The sequence below is a fragment of the Bemisia tabaci genome, chromosome 1 (assembly GCF_918797505.1).
Source record: "Bemisia tabaci chromosome 1, PGI_BMITA_v3".
NCBI lineage: Eukaryota > Metazoa > Arthropoda > Insecta > Hemiptera > Aleyrodidae > Bemisia > Bemisia tabaci.
Genome location: NC_092793.1, coordinates 59832976 through 59851336, shown reverse-complemented (window position 1 = coordinate 59851336; position 18361 = coordinate 59832976). Strand labels below are relative to the sequence as shown.

At 39.9% G+C, this 18361-nt stretch overlaps 1 protein-coding gene and 1 long non-coding RNA gene across 3 annotated transcripts in view; both read right to left on the bottom strand.

The window, feature by feature from the left end:
• Nmdar2 (glutamate ionotropic receptor NMDA type subunit 2) overlaps window positions 1-14805 on the bottom strand; it is a 156207-nt gene extending 141402 nt beyond the window's left edge. The window contains exon 1 of the mRNA XM_072304570.1: window positions 14123-14805. Coding sequence (XP_072160671.1) covers window positions 14123-14399 — 277 coding nt within the window. The 5' untranslated portion in view covers window positions 14400-14805. The remainder of the gene's footprint in view (window positions 1-14122) is intronic.
• A 718-nt stretch (window positions 14806-15523) lies between these two features.
• The window catches only part of LOC140225481 (uncharacterized), a 230387-nt gene continuing 227549 nt past the window's right edge, over window positions 15524-18361 (bottom strand). Inside the window, exon 5 of one of the 2 annotated variants that reach the window (XR_011900563.1) lies at window positions 15524-15856. This is a non-coding gene — a long non-coding RNA (uncharacterized lncRNA). The remainder of the gene's footprint in view (window positions 15857-18361) is intronic. The other variant, XR_011900564.1, reaches the window with a different exon arrangement.

Sequence of the window (18361 nt, the reverse complement as noted above, 5' to 3'; positions counted from 1 at the left end):
TTAGATCTGATATTAGTAGAGAAGATCAAATCTAAACATACCGTCGCATACGTCAGTTCTACGCATGCATACACCACGCGTGGACGCGTGTTCTATCTGACAACTTTAGATATCTTAAACAAAATGAGTTCTATAATTTAGTTAGTTATACTCTTCTGAAAATCTCACCACAGAGGTCAAGGGACTTTGTATTTTTCCCGGTGCAAATCTATCATCGAGCTTTACAATGCTCGTTCGTAAGTCGAAATACCGTTGTAGTCGTTTAAAGCATTACAATACCCCCCCCCCCCCCCCCACGATGTATTCCTGAATTATTCGTTTTCCGCACCGTCACTTCCTTTTTCGATGCGATTTACTAGGGAAATATTCATCCTCAAAGGAGCTTTCTTAGAGACTCACAGGAAACGGATATACCAACACCGCGGACCCTTACGAGAAAAACGTTGAGCCAACTTCGCTAACCCAGCCTTAACTTTCTCCTCTTTTTCCCTCTCGCCAGACTCATCGGTCTACGGAACTTTCAACTTTGCCTCCCACTCGCCGGCGAGCATCAAGCTATGCATCTTCATGGACATTGTTGCCAGCTAGTGCATATGCCTTTAACCCTCCGCACATATGAGATAGAAGTAATATTTCAACGATCTGGATCCGTTCCAGAATTATTTCTCGTTAGCTCTTGGTGGTGAACTCTTCTCGGTTGGACCAAGTTCAATGATCAACTTTCGTAATGCGTTTTGCCAAGAGGCTAGATCATTCTCAAATGATGATGCGTGGTGCGACATTGAAAAACCATTTATTGTTTCGGTTTGGGAAGTGGCAAAAGCTTAAACATGGTTTATTTCAATGAGGGAAAACTAAATGTTCTGAAAACGGAAAGTTTGGCATTCTTTGATGCTTACTGCATTGTACGATCATCTCCGTTACGAGAGCCAGAATACCGCATGGGTGCTGTCAGGTGCAATTTCAAGACTCCCATGAAATCTCCTAAAAATTGATTTCAATATACACGTTTCAATGCACTTAAGAAATTCTCGAGGACGCTTCAAGTTAAATCGGTTCTATAGTGGCAGTAGTCATTATATCTTCAGGATCTCAATAAGCTGAGATAACTATTTGGTGAAAGAAGCACGTAAGTCTGGCGGACAACGTTGCTGCCATGCTACAAAAAAACCTCGCATGAGCCTTCGGAAGTTTCCGTACTTCTCTCAATGAAACACAAATTACCGAAAAAGTTTTGAACGTTTCTCTTCCAATTTCTCAGAAAATTTTGACCGCAATTCAATATAAAATACCTGCAAATTTAAAGGAAGAATATCATAACTTTCCTCAAGTATAAATATTTTTTGGCAGTGGCGTAGCTAAGAATTCTTTAAGGGGGGGGGGGGGGGGATGGGTCCATTAAAAACGTGACGGTAAATTTACATTAAATTATCCACATCCCTGATAATATTTTACGTCTGCCCTCCAAAAGTAAAAAAGGTACAATTAACGCGGCTAGAGGGGAGGGGGGGGTGGTTTGTCAAGGCCCCCTGGAGCCCCCTCGTCTACGCCACTGTTTTTTGGGGGTAATTTGACAACTATCGAATGTTCATACGACGTTTTTCCTTAGCACGGCAGGACGAATAGCGGTAACGATCTACTAAGTCGCAAGAAAGTCCTTTGTAAGCAATATTCGGCTGGATATCTGGCATCAGCGTCAGGAGGACCGAGATATCAGCAACGGGCAAACAACATCCCCCAGACAAATTACTTCATTCTCGCGTTATTTGACGTAAACATTTTTATTCCCGCCCGCCCCGCCCCGATTTGGGGTTTTGGGGGGATTCCCTCCCCGCCTTCTTCCGTCACTATCTCGCAATGTATGAAGTTTTCGAAATGGCGAACGTCGTAAGAGCGGTTTCGAGGAAGCAATTGAAAGTTTGATAGCACCCGCACGGCGCGGGGCGGCGCACCACGAGGCTCCTCGCGCCATGAATATTTTCTGCCGGGTGTAAACACGATTCCGGTTGCCTCCATAAAACTTTGCAGGTGTCTTTGCCGGTCTCGATGCTTTCGGGCGGAGACTCTTCTCCTCCCCCGCAACTTTATGCGCTGGGAAAAACTGGCAATTATCATCTCCGTGAGGACCGTTTTGAGTCTTTAGGATCCCGTGCTCTCCCTTTCTCTGCCTCCCTTCCTCCCTCGAATGCTCCTTTTATATTCCCCGCGCGGCGCACTGTTCAACGTCCTGATAAAATACTGCCGCTCTAAGGAAGAACGCCGTATGAGCCTTCAGACGTTGCCAAGTTTCCTTCGATAAAAATCGAATTTACAGGCCAAATTGAGAATATTTTTTTCCCCCAAAAATTTCAGACACTTTTGTACGGAGATCAATCTAAAATATCAGATAATTTCAAGGAGAAATAGGCATGGGTGTCGTCAAAAAGTACATGTTTTATTACGGGAAATTTGGCAACTCCTGGATGTTTGCACGGCGTTCTTCCTTAGCACAGCAGAATGGAGGAATGCCGTATGAGCCATCAGGCGTTGCCAAATTTCCTCAAAAAAATCACGGATTTGCGGGAAAATTTGTGAACATTTTTCTTCCGATTTTTCGGAGGATTTCGTTCGTAATTTGAGCCAAAAAGTCTGAATATTTTGAGGAAAAATATTGATAATTTTCCAAAAAAAAAAAAAAAAATACATATTTTTGGAGAGGAAATTTGGCAACATTCGAATGAACTTGCGACGTTCTTACTTAACACGGCAGAATAGCTGAGGAAGACTGGAGACGGACCGCTCTATCGGCACCGCATACGCTCGCAGTAGCCTGCAAAGCTCTGTCAGAGTTTCCATTGCCTTGTAGCGTGGCGAGCTTCGCGATTTATCGATTGATCTGCCACTTATACCTATGGAAAGAATCGATAGACAGGGCGTTCGCAACGAATCGATAGACAGGGCGTTCGCAACGAATCGATTCTTTACCATAGCTTCAAATGGGGAAATATCGATAATCGATCATTCACGCTTCGCTACTGCTCCTGCCTCCGATTTTTTAGTCCGCTGGAGCCCGTTTTGAGCTTCTTTGCGCTATTTGAATCACGTGATTGCCGCGGGCTCGCTTATTCGAAAACTCATTATTCTTTTATGTGTCTGAAACCAACTAATCCTGGAGCTATGATTTCGAAATAAAAAAAGTGCCTTTTCATTTTATCGTAGAACAGATATCCTATGAGAAAACGCTTAAATTTTCAATCAGCACTTAGATTAAAAAGGATTCAAATTATGAGACATTCCAATCAAGGGCTTTATTTTCTTCAATAGGTTTCTCAAGAAACCCTTCAATGGAATGTAACCACAGTTTTGTATTTTCAAAACATTACACTTTTTCATTCGATTTCCATTTGTATACTTCACATCTCATTCTGATTGGTTAGAGAAACGTACTAAGGTGGATTTTGAACGAAATAGTTTTCAAATAAGCTGACTGAATGCATAAAATACACGTAAAGTTTACGATAAAATTTGAGGCTAAAATTTCACCTTTCACTTCTGAAATTTATGAAGTGAATGTAAATACGGTCCCAGTATGTTTGACTTCAAGTTATTTAAAATTACTTGAATTCATTCTTTGCAAGTTTTTCTTCCTTTACTCTTGCGTCTTCTTTGTTGGATATCCTCAGACGGACAGGATATGCCGACTGCTTGAATTTATTTCCTTTGAAGAGCTGGCTAATTTTTTTCCGATAAATGATTTAAAGAGAAAAATATGAAAATGAGGGGTTTGGAGGACAAGGCGCATAAAGGAAGTTTTTGAAAAAATTGAGATATTAATGACTTCAAGTAAAACTAGTCTTGATGCATATTCTGTGAAAAATTTGCTCCCAAATTCTGATTTTTAAGCGTTAAAAAGTCAGTTTGAACTTTCTTTCCGCCAATTTTGCAAATTTAAACACGTATTTCTCGAAATGACAAAAACTGCACTTATGTGCCTTGTCCTCGGAGCCCCTAAAATAATAACTATAACGATTAATTATAATTAATTTTTGTGCTTGGATATACCCTTAATACACGTTACGCGATCAAAAAATACTGGTGGCAACATGGCGTTTGGCGCATGATTTTTATCGCGATAGACACCGCCACATGGAAAGACTAACAAGCGCAAAAGTTTGATTAGCAATTGCGAAGAGTCGGTGTCACTTTAATTAACGTCATCCATCACAAAAGTGCTGCGGCAAGCACATGAGTAACCAAACTCTGAAGCACCAAAACAATGTCAACCACTCGCCTCAAAATGTAAAGAACGAGAATGAGAGAAACTTCTAGACAAATGAACTAACCGTCCGCCTTCCCCCGAGCCAACCGCAAGGACATCAATCAAACTTTTCCCCGTATTAATAGTTCTAAAATCACTGCGCCAGAGAAGTTGTCTTACGAGATTTCGGAAAGTTCTCCGCCTTATGAATTCGGGATTTGTTTGAACAAACTCTCGTCTCATCCATTCAAAAATTAAGTTTTTCGCTATTTCGAAAGTGCGTTTTCTTTGGCGTAAGTTGGATGATAAACGCTTAACTCAATGGGCCTGTTGCAAGATGCGGGGTTTTGCGAATTGACAACTGATTCCAATGGCAAATTTCACGAAACGAACGATGGCGCCACTAAAAAAGCTAGAAAAGACCAGGTTTGTCATGAGATGTGGCGTATAGGGCGAGCATACTGGGTCTGTTCCCGTGTAAAAGTGACCGTTTTGAAAATCCGAATTTCATCGAGGCGTTTTCAAGTTGATTTTTGGGGGTTTCGGGTGGTCAAAAAACTCCGGGAAAATTCTTGTGACATTAAAAGCCTTGGTTCTTTCGATTAAAGCAATGAAAATAAATCTCGCAACCGGCCCATTGCGATGCTATCAGTTGTTCAATTACATATTTATACCACGCGTAATACTTGAACAGCCCCACATGATCGAATTCAATATCAAAATAAAATTATTAAAATCGCGAATTTCATGAAACTTTTTAATAATATTTTTAAACTTTACATCCAAAATAAAGTATAATGATTTTTTTTCATACATTTTTCTGCTAAATGTACAACACGAATTACATTAAAGAATTTCCAACTAATGAATTTTTTGGTAAAATGACAGTTATTCTGCGTGTATTCCGATTAGATTTTGAGCTAGTTTGCCCTCCAGGGAATCTCACTGCAGTATAATACCCGGGATTACTAAGAAAATGTGACAAACTGAAAGTACCAAAGGCACTGAAAGTAGAGACACACCCAACGGTGATTCTTTTTAATTGCTCTTGACGCAAAAAAGGAACAAAATGAGGGAGGAGTAATTCTAGTCTCCTAAGATATCTGTACTATTCAACTCTGTCCGTTTTTTGCATTCCTGTAATTGAATCGAGATGCTATATTTTCCATCACTTCTTCAATTTCAAACGTTTTTTTCCAAGAGAAACACGATGCTATCTCTCTGTCTTACATTATTCTCACTGAGAGTGAGAGGAGGGCATTCAAATGTTCCTTCAGAGTATAGATAAAATCGATGAATGATGAGTTGTTGCGCAATGAAACAGCAGTGTTTGTTTCTTTACGTTTCATTCTGAAAACTAGAATGGATCGCGAGCCTCTTACACCAAGGGAGCACTGCATAGCAGAAGAATTGTATTTATCGTGCAAAAAGAAAATACACGTTGCATTTCGTAAAATAGTTTGAGCGTATGCCTCTTGTTATTATTTGTTATGATACGAGGTTAAAATGAAGTATAAACCACATCACGGATATAAGTTTCAGTTACTGGATTGTCTGCACATTTCATTTTGGTGTACTTATATTTCCCTGTAACTATATACTTCAAGTTTGTCTGTAAATACGTGTACGCCACGCGAGCACGTACCCACGCTGTGGGGTGTGCCAAAAGGATAAAAATCAAATTCGTTTATGCCATTGGGTAGAATAAGATGCGGGGTACATAAATGAGGCTGTCAGCTGACGGGCGTAGATTATTCTTGACACGTTATACTCCTATATCGACCTTCGTGTGAAATCCGGACAATATTGTATCAGTCGATACGGGAGCAACCATTGAGTAAAGCTGCTAGGCTACATAACCCGGGGACGATTTTCAGTTGGATTACTATGAATGGATGATCCATGAATATTTTTGCACACTTAAATCTTCTTTGGGACAACTGGGATCAAGAAGTTTGTGATTGTCGTAACAAACACGCCGATTGCTCCAAAATTCAGAACGACAAGACTTCCAGAACGGGAAGTATTAATCGACTTTTCCTTTTGAATTTTGTGCAACAGTTTCTCCTCACGAATAAACGATTTTTCGTCACTCACTCCCGTATATGCATTAAAAGTCATGGTAATAAAATTTGGATCTAATTTCACGATAATGAAGTTAAAAATTAAAATAAAGTTTACTTAAAAAGATCCACAGGCGAATTGAGGCGGAAGTATCTGAAATCGCCCCCAGTTCACCGACTAAATAATGCTGACACTAAGGAAGTGAAAACGAAGTCCTGAATCTTCGAAGCTTCAGTTAAAGAGCTTAACATCTGTTTAGTCTACTAGCGACGAGACACGGGGTGGTTGAGAAGTCTCCGTTTGCAAATCGGACTATCGAGAAAAAATCACAGATTCCTCCGAGGATTTGGCTATGATGCTTGCGGTAAACAGAGACAAGAGTTGCGTCGACACTTTTAAATGAAACTTATAATTTATTGCCGCCAAAGTCGAAAGAGATTAAGAGCTACACCTTGTCAACGAGGTAAGCCGTCGACATGCCTTGCGACTGAATCCGCCGAGAGAATTTCCTCCGTTATAGTTCTTTGCCTTGCGTCTGTTCTTTCCCACGTCACAGTTGCCATGAAACAGTATCCTGCTCGTGTGCTCCATACACTTTGACTCAAAGAGCTTGAGCTCTTGTCTACTCAGGGAAAATGTTATCATGAATATTGCTAGTATTTTCCTTATCAGAGGAAATAATTGGCCTGGAGTAGTGTCGTTTTTGAAGCGGGAGGTTGAAAAAAACACAAATTTCTTACGGAGATTGTGAAGTTACGAGTGCATTTAAAACTTTGACAATGCGCTCATCGTGATTTTTGAGATATTTACTGATAGGAACAACTCTTATTTTTGCTGTAGCAAAAGTTTGCAACAGACCCATTACACACATCACGTGAAGTATTGCCCACGGATCACACAACACATCTCAAGAAATACAGCAGAAAGAAGAAGATCAAAATCAGGTAAGTCAGTATGGTGAAACGTGATAAACAAGGTATCGTTTTTTATATTCTAATATTCTTCACAGATATGATATTGATTTCATTCGTGGTATTTTGCCGCGATTCAATTTCACTTTAACAGGAGTGTTAAATTAGCATCTTGAGCAGCAATTTAAGGTAGGGTGATTAGTTCATAAAAATTAAAATTAGAAGGAGAGAAAGAAGCGTCATTCATGACGATACATGATGATGAGGATATGCATTTTTCAATTTTATGCCATTACGAGCCATTGAGTTGACATTACAAACACATTGATATCATGTTAGTATAATGCGCTCAGATGTTTACGGTTGCGGAAACAATAGTCGATGCACATAATTCATGCCACAAAATGAGACTACACAAGCATGCTAATTTCTATTGTGATAACAAGATATACCTCCATGTGTACCGATTTTTCACAGGAAAGAAACATTTTCATTTCTTGGTCTTTGTGCAAAACATTCATCTCATGGGAGAAAAAAAATCGAGAAAAGATACAAGAACAAACTTTAATAACTTCAGCTCGATGTATGAATTAGCTGAATAGCTGAGAAAAAGACGCAGAGTTTGTGACGTTACGAAACTAAATACGTGCGCTTTTTTAGTTTTACTCCGGACAGTTTGATTCATCAAAATCTTAAAGGAAATATGAATCTTTGAAAACTCACTGAAGAATGCAAAGGGCGTCCTCTTTATTAAGAAGGAATGGGTAAATGATAATCTTGAGGAAAAGCATGATTCTCGAGACACCTTATACCGAGAATTCGACAGCAAACCACGAAGTCGCGCTCTAACTTTTCTTAAAAATGTTACAAACGTGAACTAATCACTTTAAGAACCGCATTCAGAAGTGTAAAAGCTCACGCAGAGCGAACAAAGCACAAACTGCATGAGTATAAAAAGTTTTGAACCATCTTTCATATCGTGTAAAACACATAACTCAAAAATATTCATAATGTTGTTATAAAAGTTTATGCACTAATAAAACCTAGCATGGAACAGTCCTCTTCTTTCCAACCTTAGAGAGCAGAACTTTACATCTAATGCCGGAAAAGGGCAGTGTTTCTTTCGCACGGCGTCTTTAATTTTCTATATCCTGATTTCCGGCTACTCTGTAAAATTGTATTTAATTTACCATCCGACAACTGCTCTGTAAGTCAAAACCTAACATCAATTGTGCTTTGCAAATGAAAGGGCAGTTTTAATTGATCAAAAAATCCGCTTTCAACTTTATTTCTCCTAATGAGAGGAGCCTCTTTTTCTATTGTTTTGATCATCTCCTTCAAATCAATGCGAAACTCTCAAAAACGTTATCATGCTCAATTATTTGAAAATTAACCACCACGTTTTCTTTAAAAAAGTTGACTGAAAAATACATCGTATCGAATCGTATTCGTATGCGTATTTTACGCTAAGAACAGGGTAGGTAAAAAAACAACGTTTCATAGTCTATGCGAGAAATGTAAACGGAAATGAAAATCTTGACAACTGAAGCAGTAGTACTTGCATTACATATGGGCAATGTTGGATTGCGTCCATGATATTGGACTCTATGATCATTCATATAATACTCGTCTACTCATCACGTCCAAGATCTTGGACTCCATGCTCACTTAAATGAGAAATATATTTTTCGAAAAATCAAAGTGAGCACAGCCTCCAAAATCGTGGGATGCAGATATTCTCTGACGATAAACGAGCATAGGGTCCAAAAGTTTATCAAGACAATTTTTGTGAAATGAAGACAAAAACCATGTGTTCTCGTAGAAAACTGTGCATTGGTTAGGCTAGGTTATGGTTTAGGTGAGGTCAGCTGAAATTACTTTAAATAAGAAAAGTAGGCGATTTTCTATTCAGATGAAGAATGGATGGACATTAAAAAGGGAGGTACTCTTGATATTGGACTCCATGCTCAAGTGTAGAGGTGAAAAGTTCCGATGAGCATGGTTTTTCCCATCAATTTAAATGAGAATATTCAATGCAGGGTGTGCAAACATTTCAAAATCAAGAGTTGAAAAACGCTGACTAGACGAGTATAAATATTAAAAGCATAACAGAGCGGAGCGGCGTGCTGCCTGCGCAAGAGGCTCACTGGCGCCTACAAACCTAAGTGGATACTTCACGCATTACACAATGCTTGAAGTATCCACTTAGGTTTGTAGGCGCCAATGCGCGTCTCCCGCCGTGCGGCGGCGCGGCGTCTGAAGCAACTATTTCACAACAGAGGTGTTGCACAGTATTATACAAAATTGAACGTATTAAGTATGACAGGCATCCTTTAAAGGTACGGAACTTTCCTCGCAAAATAAATCAAGATACTTATTGTACACAGGAAAAATCTAAGAGCCTTTAGCTGAGGCAAATATAGAGGTTTAGGTTCAGGTATAAGAAGGTGGGAATTTCTTGAAAGATAATTAAGTCCTGTTACACCAAAGAGGTGTAGAGAGTTTTAGTGAATTTTGTCTCATGGAATTGACGCTTCCCCATTTTCACCAAAACTCTCTACTATCTATTATTCTCCGTTGGACCAAACAGACAAAACAAAAAAACAAGCAAACCCTCATTCTTCCAAGACATTATACATTTTCATCCAAAAACGTCGTGAGCAATTTTCTTTTGTATTTATAGGTGGGCCAATTAACTTTGGGTCTCAACTGGCACGTGGACCAAAACTCCCGTGCCGAAAAAACGCGTGGACGTAAATTACTGGAAAAAACAGGTGCGCGGACAAAAAATCGTTGACGAAATATCCTATAACCAGTCCAAGATCTTTAACGCGTTGCTGCATAATCGAAATGCTGTCATAATTCAGCCAAACGCTGTAATATGATGGTTTCTTAACTTATTTCTTGGGCTATTCTGCTTTGCTCCACAGAAATGGGCGCTATAGCTCGCGTGTTACGACGTATTTCTCACAGATTGTGGTACCTCACAACGGCAGTTTCTCTCATGCCCCGGAAACGCTTTTTTGCTGATACCTCGCATTTTCTGGTCGAGCTGTTTGTAGTTTCCCTCACTAAAAAACTTAACGACAAATCAATGTTGCCAAATTTCTTCTCGCAAATTACATTTTTACCAGGAGAATCTTGAGAATTTTAATGGAAAATTTCAGTGATTTTTCTTCTAATCTCGTGCAAAAATCAGAAATATTTAGACAAAAATTGCACAGGTACATTCCCGTAAAAAATCGAATTTTTCGAGTCAATTTTACAACCTTGGAATATAGTTACGTCCCTCGCTCCGAGAAACGACGAATTATTGTGGTGCCAAACTCTACGGTGTGAATCAGCGCCGCCATTTCTTCGAATTTAATTTCTGCCAGTTTCCCATTAGAGTCAAATGCAAAGGCAACACACTTGCGCAGTAGCAATGAAAACGTGTGGGTTGCCTGGTGCTGGAAAATGGGATTTTAAGACAGGGCGAGTTGTAATCGAATCTGTGTGGAAGGAGAACGGAGGCGGCAGGAAACATGATGCTCCCTTTATTCTCCTAATCAAGTTTTACATTCAGATGCATATGGAGCCCCGCAGATTTACAATGAAGCCGCGTGAGCCTTTCGTGCGCCCGTGCGGTGATTGGTGGAACGGACTCAAGGCCCATTCATGAATCGTGAAAAGGCCCAATCATGGAAACGTTTGTGCGGATTCCTTGGGAAATTTTAGGGAATTCGCTTCGCTTTAAAGAAAGTCCACTTATGTTTGTACAGAAATCCGCACAACCGTTCTCATGTGACTTAAAAAGCTCGATTAAATATGGCAATAATTCGTGTGGCTTGGTTCCTTTCTGCTTATTGCGGTCCAGATAAATAATCAGAGTAAAAATATAAATTGTACAAAGGCAGAATCCATTAGAATAAGTCCTATTGTATACTATACAGATTGTATGTGTAAAATGTGTTTTTGAAAATTACCGATTTTTTTCTTCGTTAAAAAAAAAAAAAAAAAAAGAAACCACGAATAAATAAAGTAACAACAAAAAGGGGATATGTTAAAGTGAGAAATGCTGACTGATAAAGTAATAAAGTCATCAATGTTTCTCATATTTCCTTGAGAAATGATGTTGAAACTTTTACCTGCGAACTTTTAATTATAAACGACTGAACCGATATTTCCCTCTTTTAATTGCAATTTTTATAACCACAAACATCGTACGAAAGTTGCAAGTTTGACATGATCAACGGGGCTCTGGTTTTGAAGCCCGCGGAAATTCACGTAAACTGAGCCCATCTCAAAGGAGCGAAAGGGCGATCGATGCATGACCTGGCCTAGCGTCTGCGAAGAGCAGTTAATGTAAAGATCAAACATTAGCTTTTGAAGTAACCGTGCATTCATTGGCCCGTGAATGATGTTTAACCACAGCCAATAGAAAATAGAAGCTCCTCAAGCAATTGCACAAATCTTTCAAAAGTGCTGTATATTGAATATTTTGAGCACCGTTGCCACACTTCAACCGAAGGCAAGAGAACGAAAACCACAGTTTCTAGATTTTTGGAAGGAATTTCTCATAAGATGATATAAAATGAAGAAAAATTGAAAATTTAGAGTCATCTGACTCATGCTCAAGTCATGCTCAAGATTGTCGTTCTACTCTTAACCATAAAAATCTCGAAGAGTGGAAATTCATAACATAGAAAACGCGATCAGGTGTTGGTACGATTTTGCATGCCATTCCTCACAGTAGAGGGACCTAACCACCATAGAGCCGTGAACTTTATATGTTAAAAATGTTCTCTAAATGTTGGCATAATGAATGGTTAACCGACAATTGGTTTTTTTGGAAATCTAAGTTAAAATGTGTTAATCTTATGCCAAAAAACCCTAAAATTCCAAGTTTCAGGCAAATCCATCAGCAAATAACCGAAGTGGCAAGTTTCGGTCATTTTGAACTTTAACCGGCAACCATTTTGGAAATATCGGTATTTTAAAATCTAATGTCGAACTCGTTTTCCTCGTGTCAAAATACCTCTAGGCACCGATTTTCGCGCAAATCCATCGACAAATAGCCGGTGTGGATTTTCGGCCATTTTGAACTTTAACCGGCCACCATTTTGAAACGGTTTGAGATATTGACTTCGGGTTTGCGCGAAAAGTTTTCTTTTTCCATGATGTTTCGAACGAGGTAAAACAAAGGGGGTCTTCTGCATTTAAAACATAGTTGGTTTCCGTCCATCCTCCCCCCCCCCCCAGGGGTTCCCCGGAATATTTTAGGGGGCCTAGGAACAACCCAGGAAGCTTCAAAATCGCGATAAACACAGCATCCTAGCGTTGAGTCATTCGAAAGTCACACACAATATCGCGCGAACCACACAACTGGATTCCCGTTTTCGCAGAAACCAGGAAGCTTCGAAATCGCGTAAAACACAGCGTCCTAGCGTCGAGTCGTTCGAAAGTCACACAAAATATCGCGCGAACCACACAACTGGATTCCCGTTTTCGCACGACCCAGGAAGCTTCGAAATCGCGTAAAACACAGCGTCCTAGCGTCGAGTCGTTCGAAAGTCACTCAAAATATCGCGCGAACCACACAACTGGATTCCCGTTTTCGCACGACCCAGGAAGCTTCAAAATCGCGTAAAACACAGCGTCCTAGCGTCGAGTCGTTCGAAAGTCACAAAAAATATCGCGCGAAGCGCACAATCGGATTGCCGTTATTGCACCCCTAGGAATCTTCAAAATCACGTAAAAAACAGTGTCCTAAAGCATTTTTAAACGGTTCGAGATATTGATATAGATTGACTTCGTGTTTTGCGCGGAAAGTTTTTTTTTTTTTTTTATGCGTTGCAAACGAGGTATCACAATAGGGGTCTTCCCATTTGAATATAAAAAGTTGTGGTCCGTTATCCTCCAAGGGAGGCCCCCTGAAAATTTTAAGGGGATCAAAAATTAGCTCCTTTAGACCTATGAACATCCCCCAAGTTTCAAATCTTTACTTCAATTAGGTAAACAGTTAGATGGGGTGGAAGTGACTTTTGGATCACACTGTATAGGGACTAGGGAACTGTTAGAACTACTATACCATCGCGGTAAGGAGTATGTCCCGTCCAGAAAAAACTAGAAAAGTGATCATTTAAGTAGATGTCCTAGGAAAAATACCAGCTGAACATTGGTCCGGCGTCGTCGGCACCCCAAACGGCACAGCACGACCTGTCGTTCATCAACTTGATGAGACCATGGTCCCGGTCGATGCGCAATTTGGGGAGGGCCAGCAAAACGATGTTTTTTGTAAATTCTAACCGAACGCTCGCTTCGAAGGACACCAGATTTTCTTTTCATTATTATTTTAATTTTATTGCTTGGAACGAGAGATATGCCGCCGTGCTGAGGAAAAACGTCGTATGAACATTAGAGAGTTGCCAAATTTTCTCAGATAATATGTTTATTTTGAAAGGAAGTTATGCATATATTTCCTTGAGATTTCAAATATCGTAGATTAGACTGCGGGCAATAGTGTCCAAAAAAATTGGAACAAAAATATTCATAACTTTTCCAATAAATTCGTATTTTATGAAAGAAAACTAGGCAATGCCTTACGGCTCATACGGCGTTCTTCCTTAGCAGAACAGTGTGAGAATTGGATTGTATTTTGCAAAAAGGAACCACTAGCATTGCAATGATGCTAAGGTTGTGCAACTTCATCCTTTGCAATAAAATTGCAGAAATCGTGAAAAACTATGAAATTTAAATGGTAATTTTTGTCTTAAATTTACAGTTCTTAGCGAGTAAAATAGAAACTATTAATGGATAATCGGGTTTTTCCCCCAGTCAAAAGAAGTTGCACAATCTTAGGCAACATTCCAATGCTAGTGGTTCCTTTTTGCAAAATGTAATCCAATTGAGGATAGGTAGAATTTCTTACCTGTGGGGCTGGGCGTGGCCTGTTTGAGGCTGTAGTGGGGCTTGACGTCGATCTGGGCGAAGAGGTCCGGCTTCTTGCGCTGCATGACCGCCAGGGCGGAGCTCATGGCCTTCTTGTAATCCCGCTGATAGAAGGTCTTGAGCGGCATCACCACCCCGATGTTCAGAGTGACTTTCAAGCGGTCCGGGTTCTCGGTGGCCGCGCCGGAAACCGTCTCGTCCTCGGTCGTCACCGCCGCTTCCGTCGTCGACGTCGTCGTCGTCGCGAGCCCTTTCATCGAGACGTTGCGGTGCTCCTTGTACTTATTTCCGGTCGAGGCGTTTCCGGTCCCGATCCTGACCCCGCTGCTCCCGCGACCCCCCACCGTGGCCTGCTTGTAGCGCTCGCCCACTTGGAGCCCCGACTTGTTCCGCTGACCCCACGCGCCGGCCCGGACCCCAAGCAGAGCGCCAACGCCACCGACACCACCGCTAGCCAGCGCATATTAGCCGACCGATTCGTTACACGGACCCCGCACTCAACCTCATCACTGCGGGATATCGCCTAGAGATCTATCACATCCTGGAACAAAATCACCGGAACACTGAAAAAAATAGTTGGATTGCATTTTGCAAAAAGGAACCACTAGCATTGCAATGTTGCTAAGATTGTGCAACTTCTTTTGTCTTGGAGGAAAAACCCAATTATCCATCAATAGTTTCTATTTTACTCGCTAAAACTGTAAATTTAAGACCAAAATTACCATCTAAATTTCATGGTTTCTCATGTTTTCCGTAATTTTATTGTAAAGGATGAAGCTGCACAATCTTAGCATCATTGCAATACTAGTGGTTCCTTTTTGCAAAATGCAATCCAGTTCTGTTTACAGGGCCCCTGCACTTCTTGTGTGACAGTCACAGAAGCTTCCGTTATGAGGACAAAGTACTCTGTTCCCACGACCGAAGTTCTGTTCTCACGACAGAAAAATTATGTAAGCGTAACAAAGAAACTGCAGGAGCCCTGTGAACAGAAGGCTCTGGCGTCAGCACCATCTATGTTTTTCTGTGAAATGACTACTTGTATTTACGTGTCTTCGCCCCCCCCCCCCCCATTTTATTTTCTCTTGGAAAATTATGAAAGATCTTATACTCAGAACCCCACGAAAATATCAGAAAACTTTACCACGGAGGTAAGATTACTGTAAAGTTTTATGTTTTTTACTTAGAGTAAGAAAAATATATAAAGACGAAAGAATTGTTTTTGATAGCGTTAAGTGCACCACAAAAGCTCCGTGTTTTGAGATTTAAAAAAGTATACTAAATTAAATGAAAATATGCAAAAATATACAATTTAGTTATACGCACTTTCTTTGCTTGATGATATATCAATGTGTATGAATTCAAACTGGTCAAATTATATTATTATGGGAAGAGATCGCAAAATGTAGACCTAAAATCTTTTTCCATCAAAACGGTGAGTATTCATTCTTGTCGTGTATATTTCCACGCGGAAAACTGGCTGCGGGAATCATCGCGTGGAACTTATTGATGGAGCCAGTAATGAATCGTCGCACTCGGCTAACGGCTAAACACTGGAAACTTATTTATTCTCTTTTTTAACCGATGAATTGACTCAAATAACCAAGAAAATTTATGAACGGTATCACACGCCAATCGATTTGGTAGCCACGCAAGGAACGTTCTCCATCCTTGGGTTAATTAAAAGAGAACTTCTATCCGCACTTTCTAAGAGCACCTGAAACAAAAACAAAAAAGGGAACTTTAAGCAGTGTGATTTAAGTAGGGTCCTTGTGTGCAACACTGTGGAAAAATGGATTGCATTTCGCAAAAAGGAACCAGGAGAATCGCCGTGTTGCTAAGATTGTGCAATTTCACCCTTTCCATCAGACTACTGTAATCGTGCAAAAATATAACATTTACGTGGATATTTTTGTCTTAAATTTACAGGTTTTAGCGTGTAAGGTAGAAAATTTAAAAGATGATCAGGTTTTTCTTCCAAGACAAAAGAAGTTACACAATCTTAGCAACATTGCAATGCTCTTGGTTCCTTTTTGCAAAATGCAATCAAAATGTTGAGCATGGAGGCACAATTTTAGGCCCGCCTCAAGCCGCTAGAGGAGAGGGGTTGAAAACATGAATGGGATTTTTTTTCTTTTTTTTTTCTTTTCAAGAATTCCCTTGTTCGAAGAGACAAAAAATTAGGGAAATATTGTTTCAATCAATTAATAGGCTCATGCGTGCTCTTCAAATATGTGTAAGTATTCTACTTTTGAAAATCATGAAAGCTATCAATGGTGACCAAATGGTCTTTTGAGATTCGGAACAATAGGTCTCGTAAAATATGATCGTGAAAACAATTAGTCCGGGTGAAGGCTTTGTTGTGCGGTGAAAGGTGTTTTAAATGAAATTTAACTCTTGTTAACAGTTTTGAACTTCTACGAGAATAAAAATTGACGGAAGAAAACTTTAGTAATTAAATGTTGGCGTCACGGAAGACAGTTATGATGCTCCTCGGTGTTACCCTTTACACTGTTGCCGTTAAATGAAAAATAAATATTTGATATTAGCCATACATGCGCTGTCGAGAGAGGGAACAGCGAATATTCACCGTGAATTTGGCCATGCAGCCTATGATCATTTAACATTTCCTGCCAGGCACTTGAATATACCGCTCTCCCTCTCTCTCTGACTTTACTAACATTTAAGGTTTTTTCTGCCTTGAGTCTTTACTCAGAACTCTGTCCCGAGCACTCCCGAGTCTCGTACATCTCAGCTGAAGAGAGTTGCTCCAAACAATTGTTTCTTTCTTCATAAAAGTTAACATAATACATTTTTATCCATCCTTCTTCCCACTCTGCTCCTATTAAATTTCTTCTTAGTGTGTCATTTAGGGAATAGCTTTCCCCCGAAATTAAGAATACGGTTTGAAGCACGAAAATATTAACATACGGTACAGTTTGTTAGAGGACCTGTCTTTTAGCATGAGATTTGAGCCTTAGGGGCCGCAGTTGGTAAGAACTTCCCACGGTGGATGTATTTTATACTCCAGCGTTGGCATATTAGATGAACGAGGGGCCTTCAGAGGTGCTATTTATGTCTTTCAATCATTCTTTGAGTACCTTCTGTTTTTAGCGAAATTGTTTACATTCGCAGACGCAAGCTTACGAGAAGACGGAGGAATAGTGAGATTGCACAAATGACCTTGCAGAATATTGTGTGTTAATGTGCAGACATCCAGTTTTCCGGGAAACCAAAGTCATTTTGATTTAAATTGAGCACTGACGAAATTTTGGTGTTTTTAAATGAAATGCTTTCTCAAAGCTCAGAAATTTGTTTGATGATTATGAAATCTTACGTTGGAATAAAAATGAAATCCTTGTGGAACCTAGTTTTATTAAATTCACGAGTGAGTGTGAATATGTTTACGGTACTCAACGTCTCTAGCATAAGCCTCTGATTAGGAGGCATGTCCTCTACTGATTTGATTATAACTTAGTCTAGTGGTCTACTGTGTGACAAGTCACACAGTAGACCAGTCGCGGGAATTTCTCCATCGAGAATATAATGTTTATCGGATAAAATGAGATTACAATTTTCCTGATGAGAATCCATATTTATTTTACATTTTACTGTCACGGATCATTCTTCAGAGACAGAAAATTCTTCGCCGCTGTTCGTGAATAATTCAGTGATGCAAAATTGTCGGAATCCCTGAGTAAGAGCAAACCCGATCACAGATCGGTAAACGAGGACGAATTTGTGAATGCCAAATTCAAGCGATACGACTATTCTAACTCCCGAGCGATGTGGTATTGCCTACACAAAAATCCGAAGGCACTTTGAGCGTTTCCAAGCCTCTAATTAAGCCTCTACTTCTCCACTTTTCAACTGCGCACGTTCAATGAACACAAATTCAGAAAACATTCCTAGACATTTGTGATTATAAATAACATATATCTCACACTGCGCCGTATTATTCACATCGCTCAGCTTATCTAACTAACGGGTAATGCAAAGTTTCTTGTTAGACACCCGTCGTCTTCTGAATTTGCCTAATGAAGCTTTCAGAGATTCCCAGCCACCTTTAATCTGGTCCTCGAGCAGGATATGAGGTGGTCGGTGAAATCAGAGGCGAAAGCAGGGAAATAATTTTTCTAGCAAAACCCGGTTGATGTTTTAGAACGTTGCCGAATTAAACTATACGTATTTTTCAAAGACAATTATTACTTTTGGTAAAAGA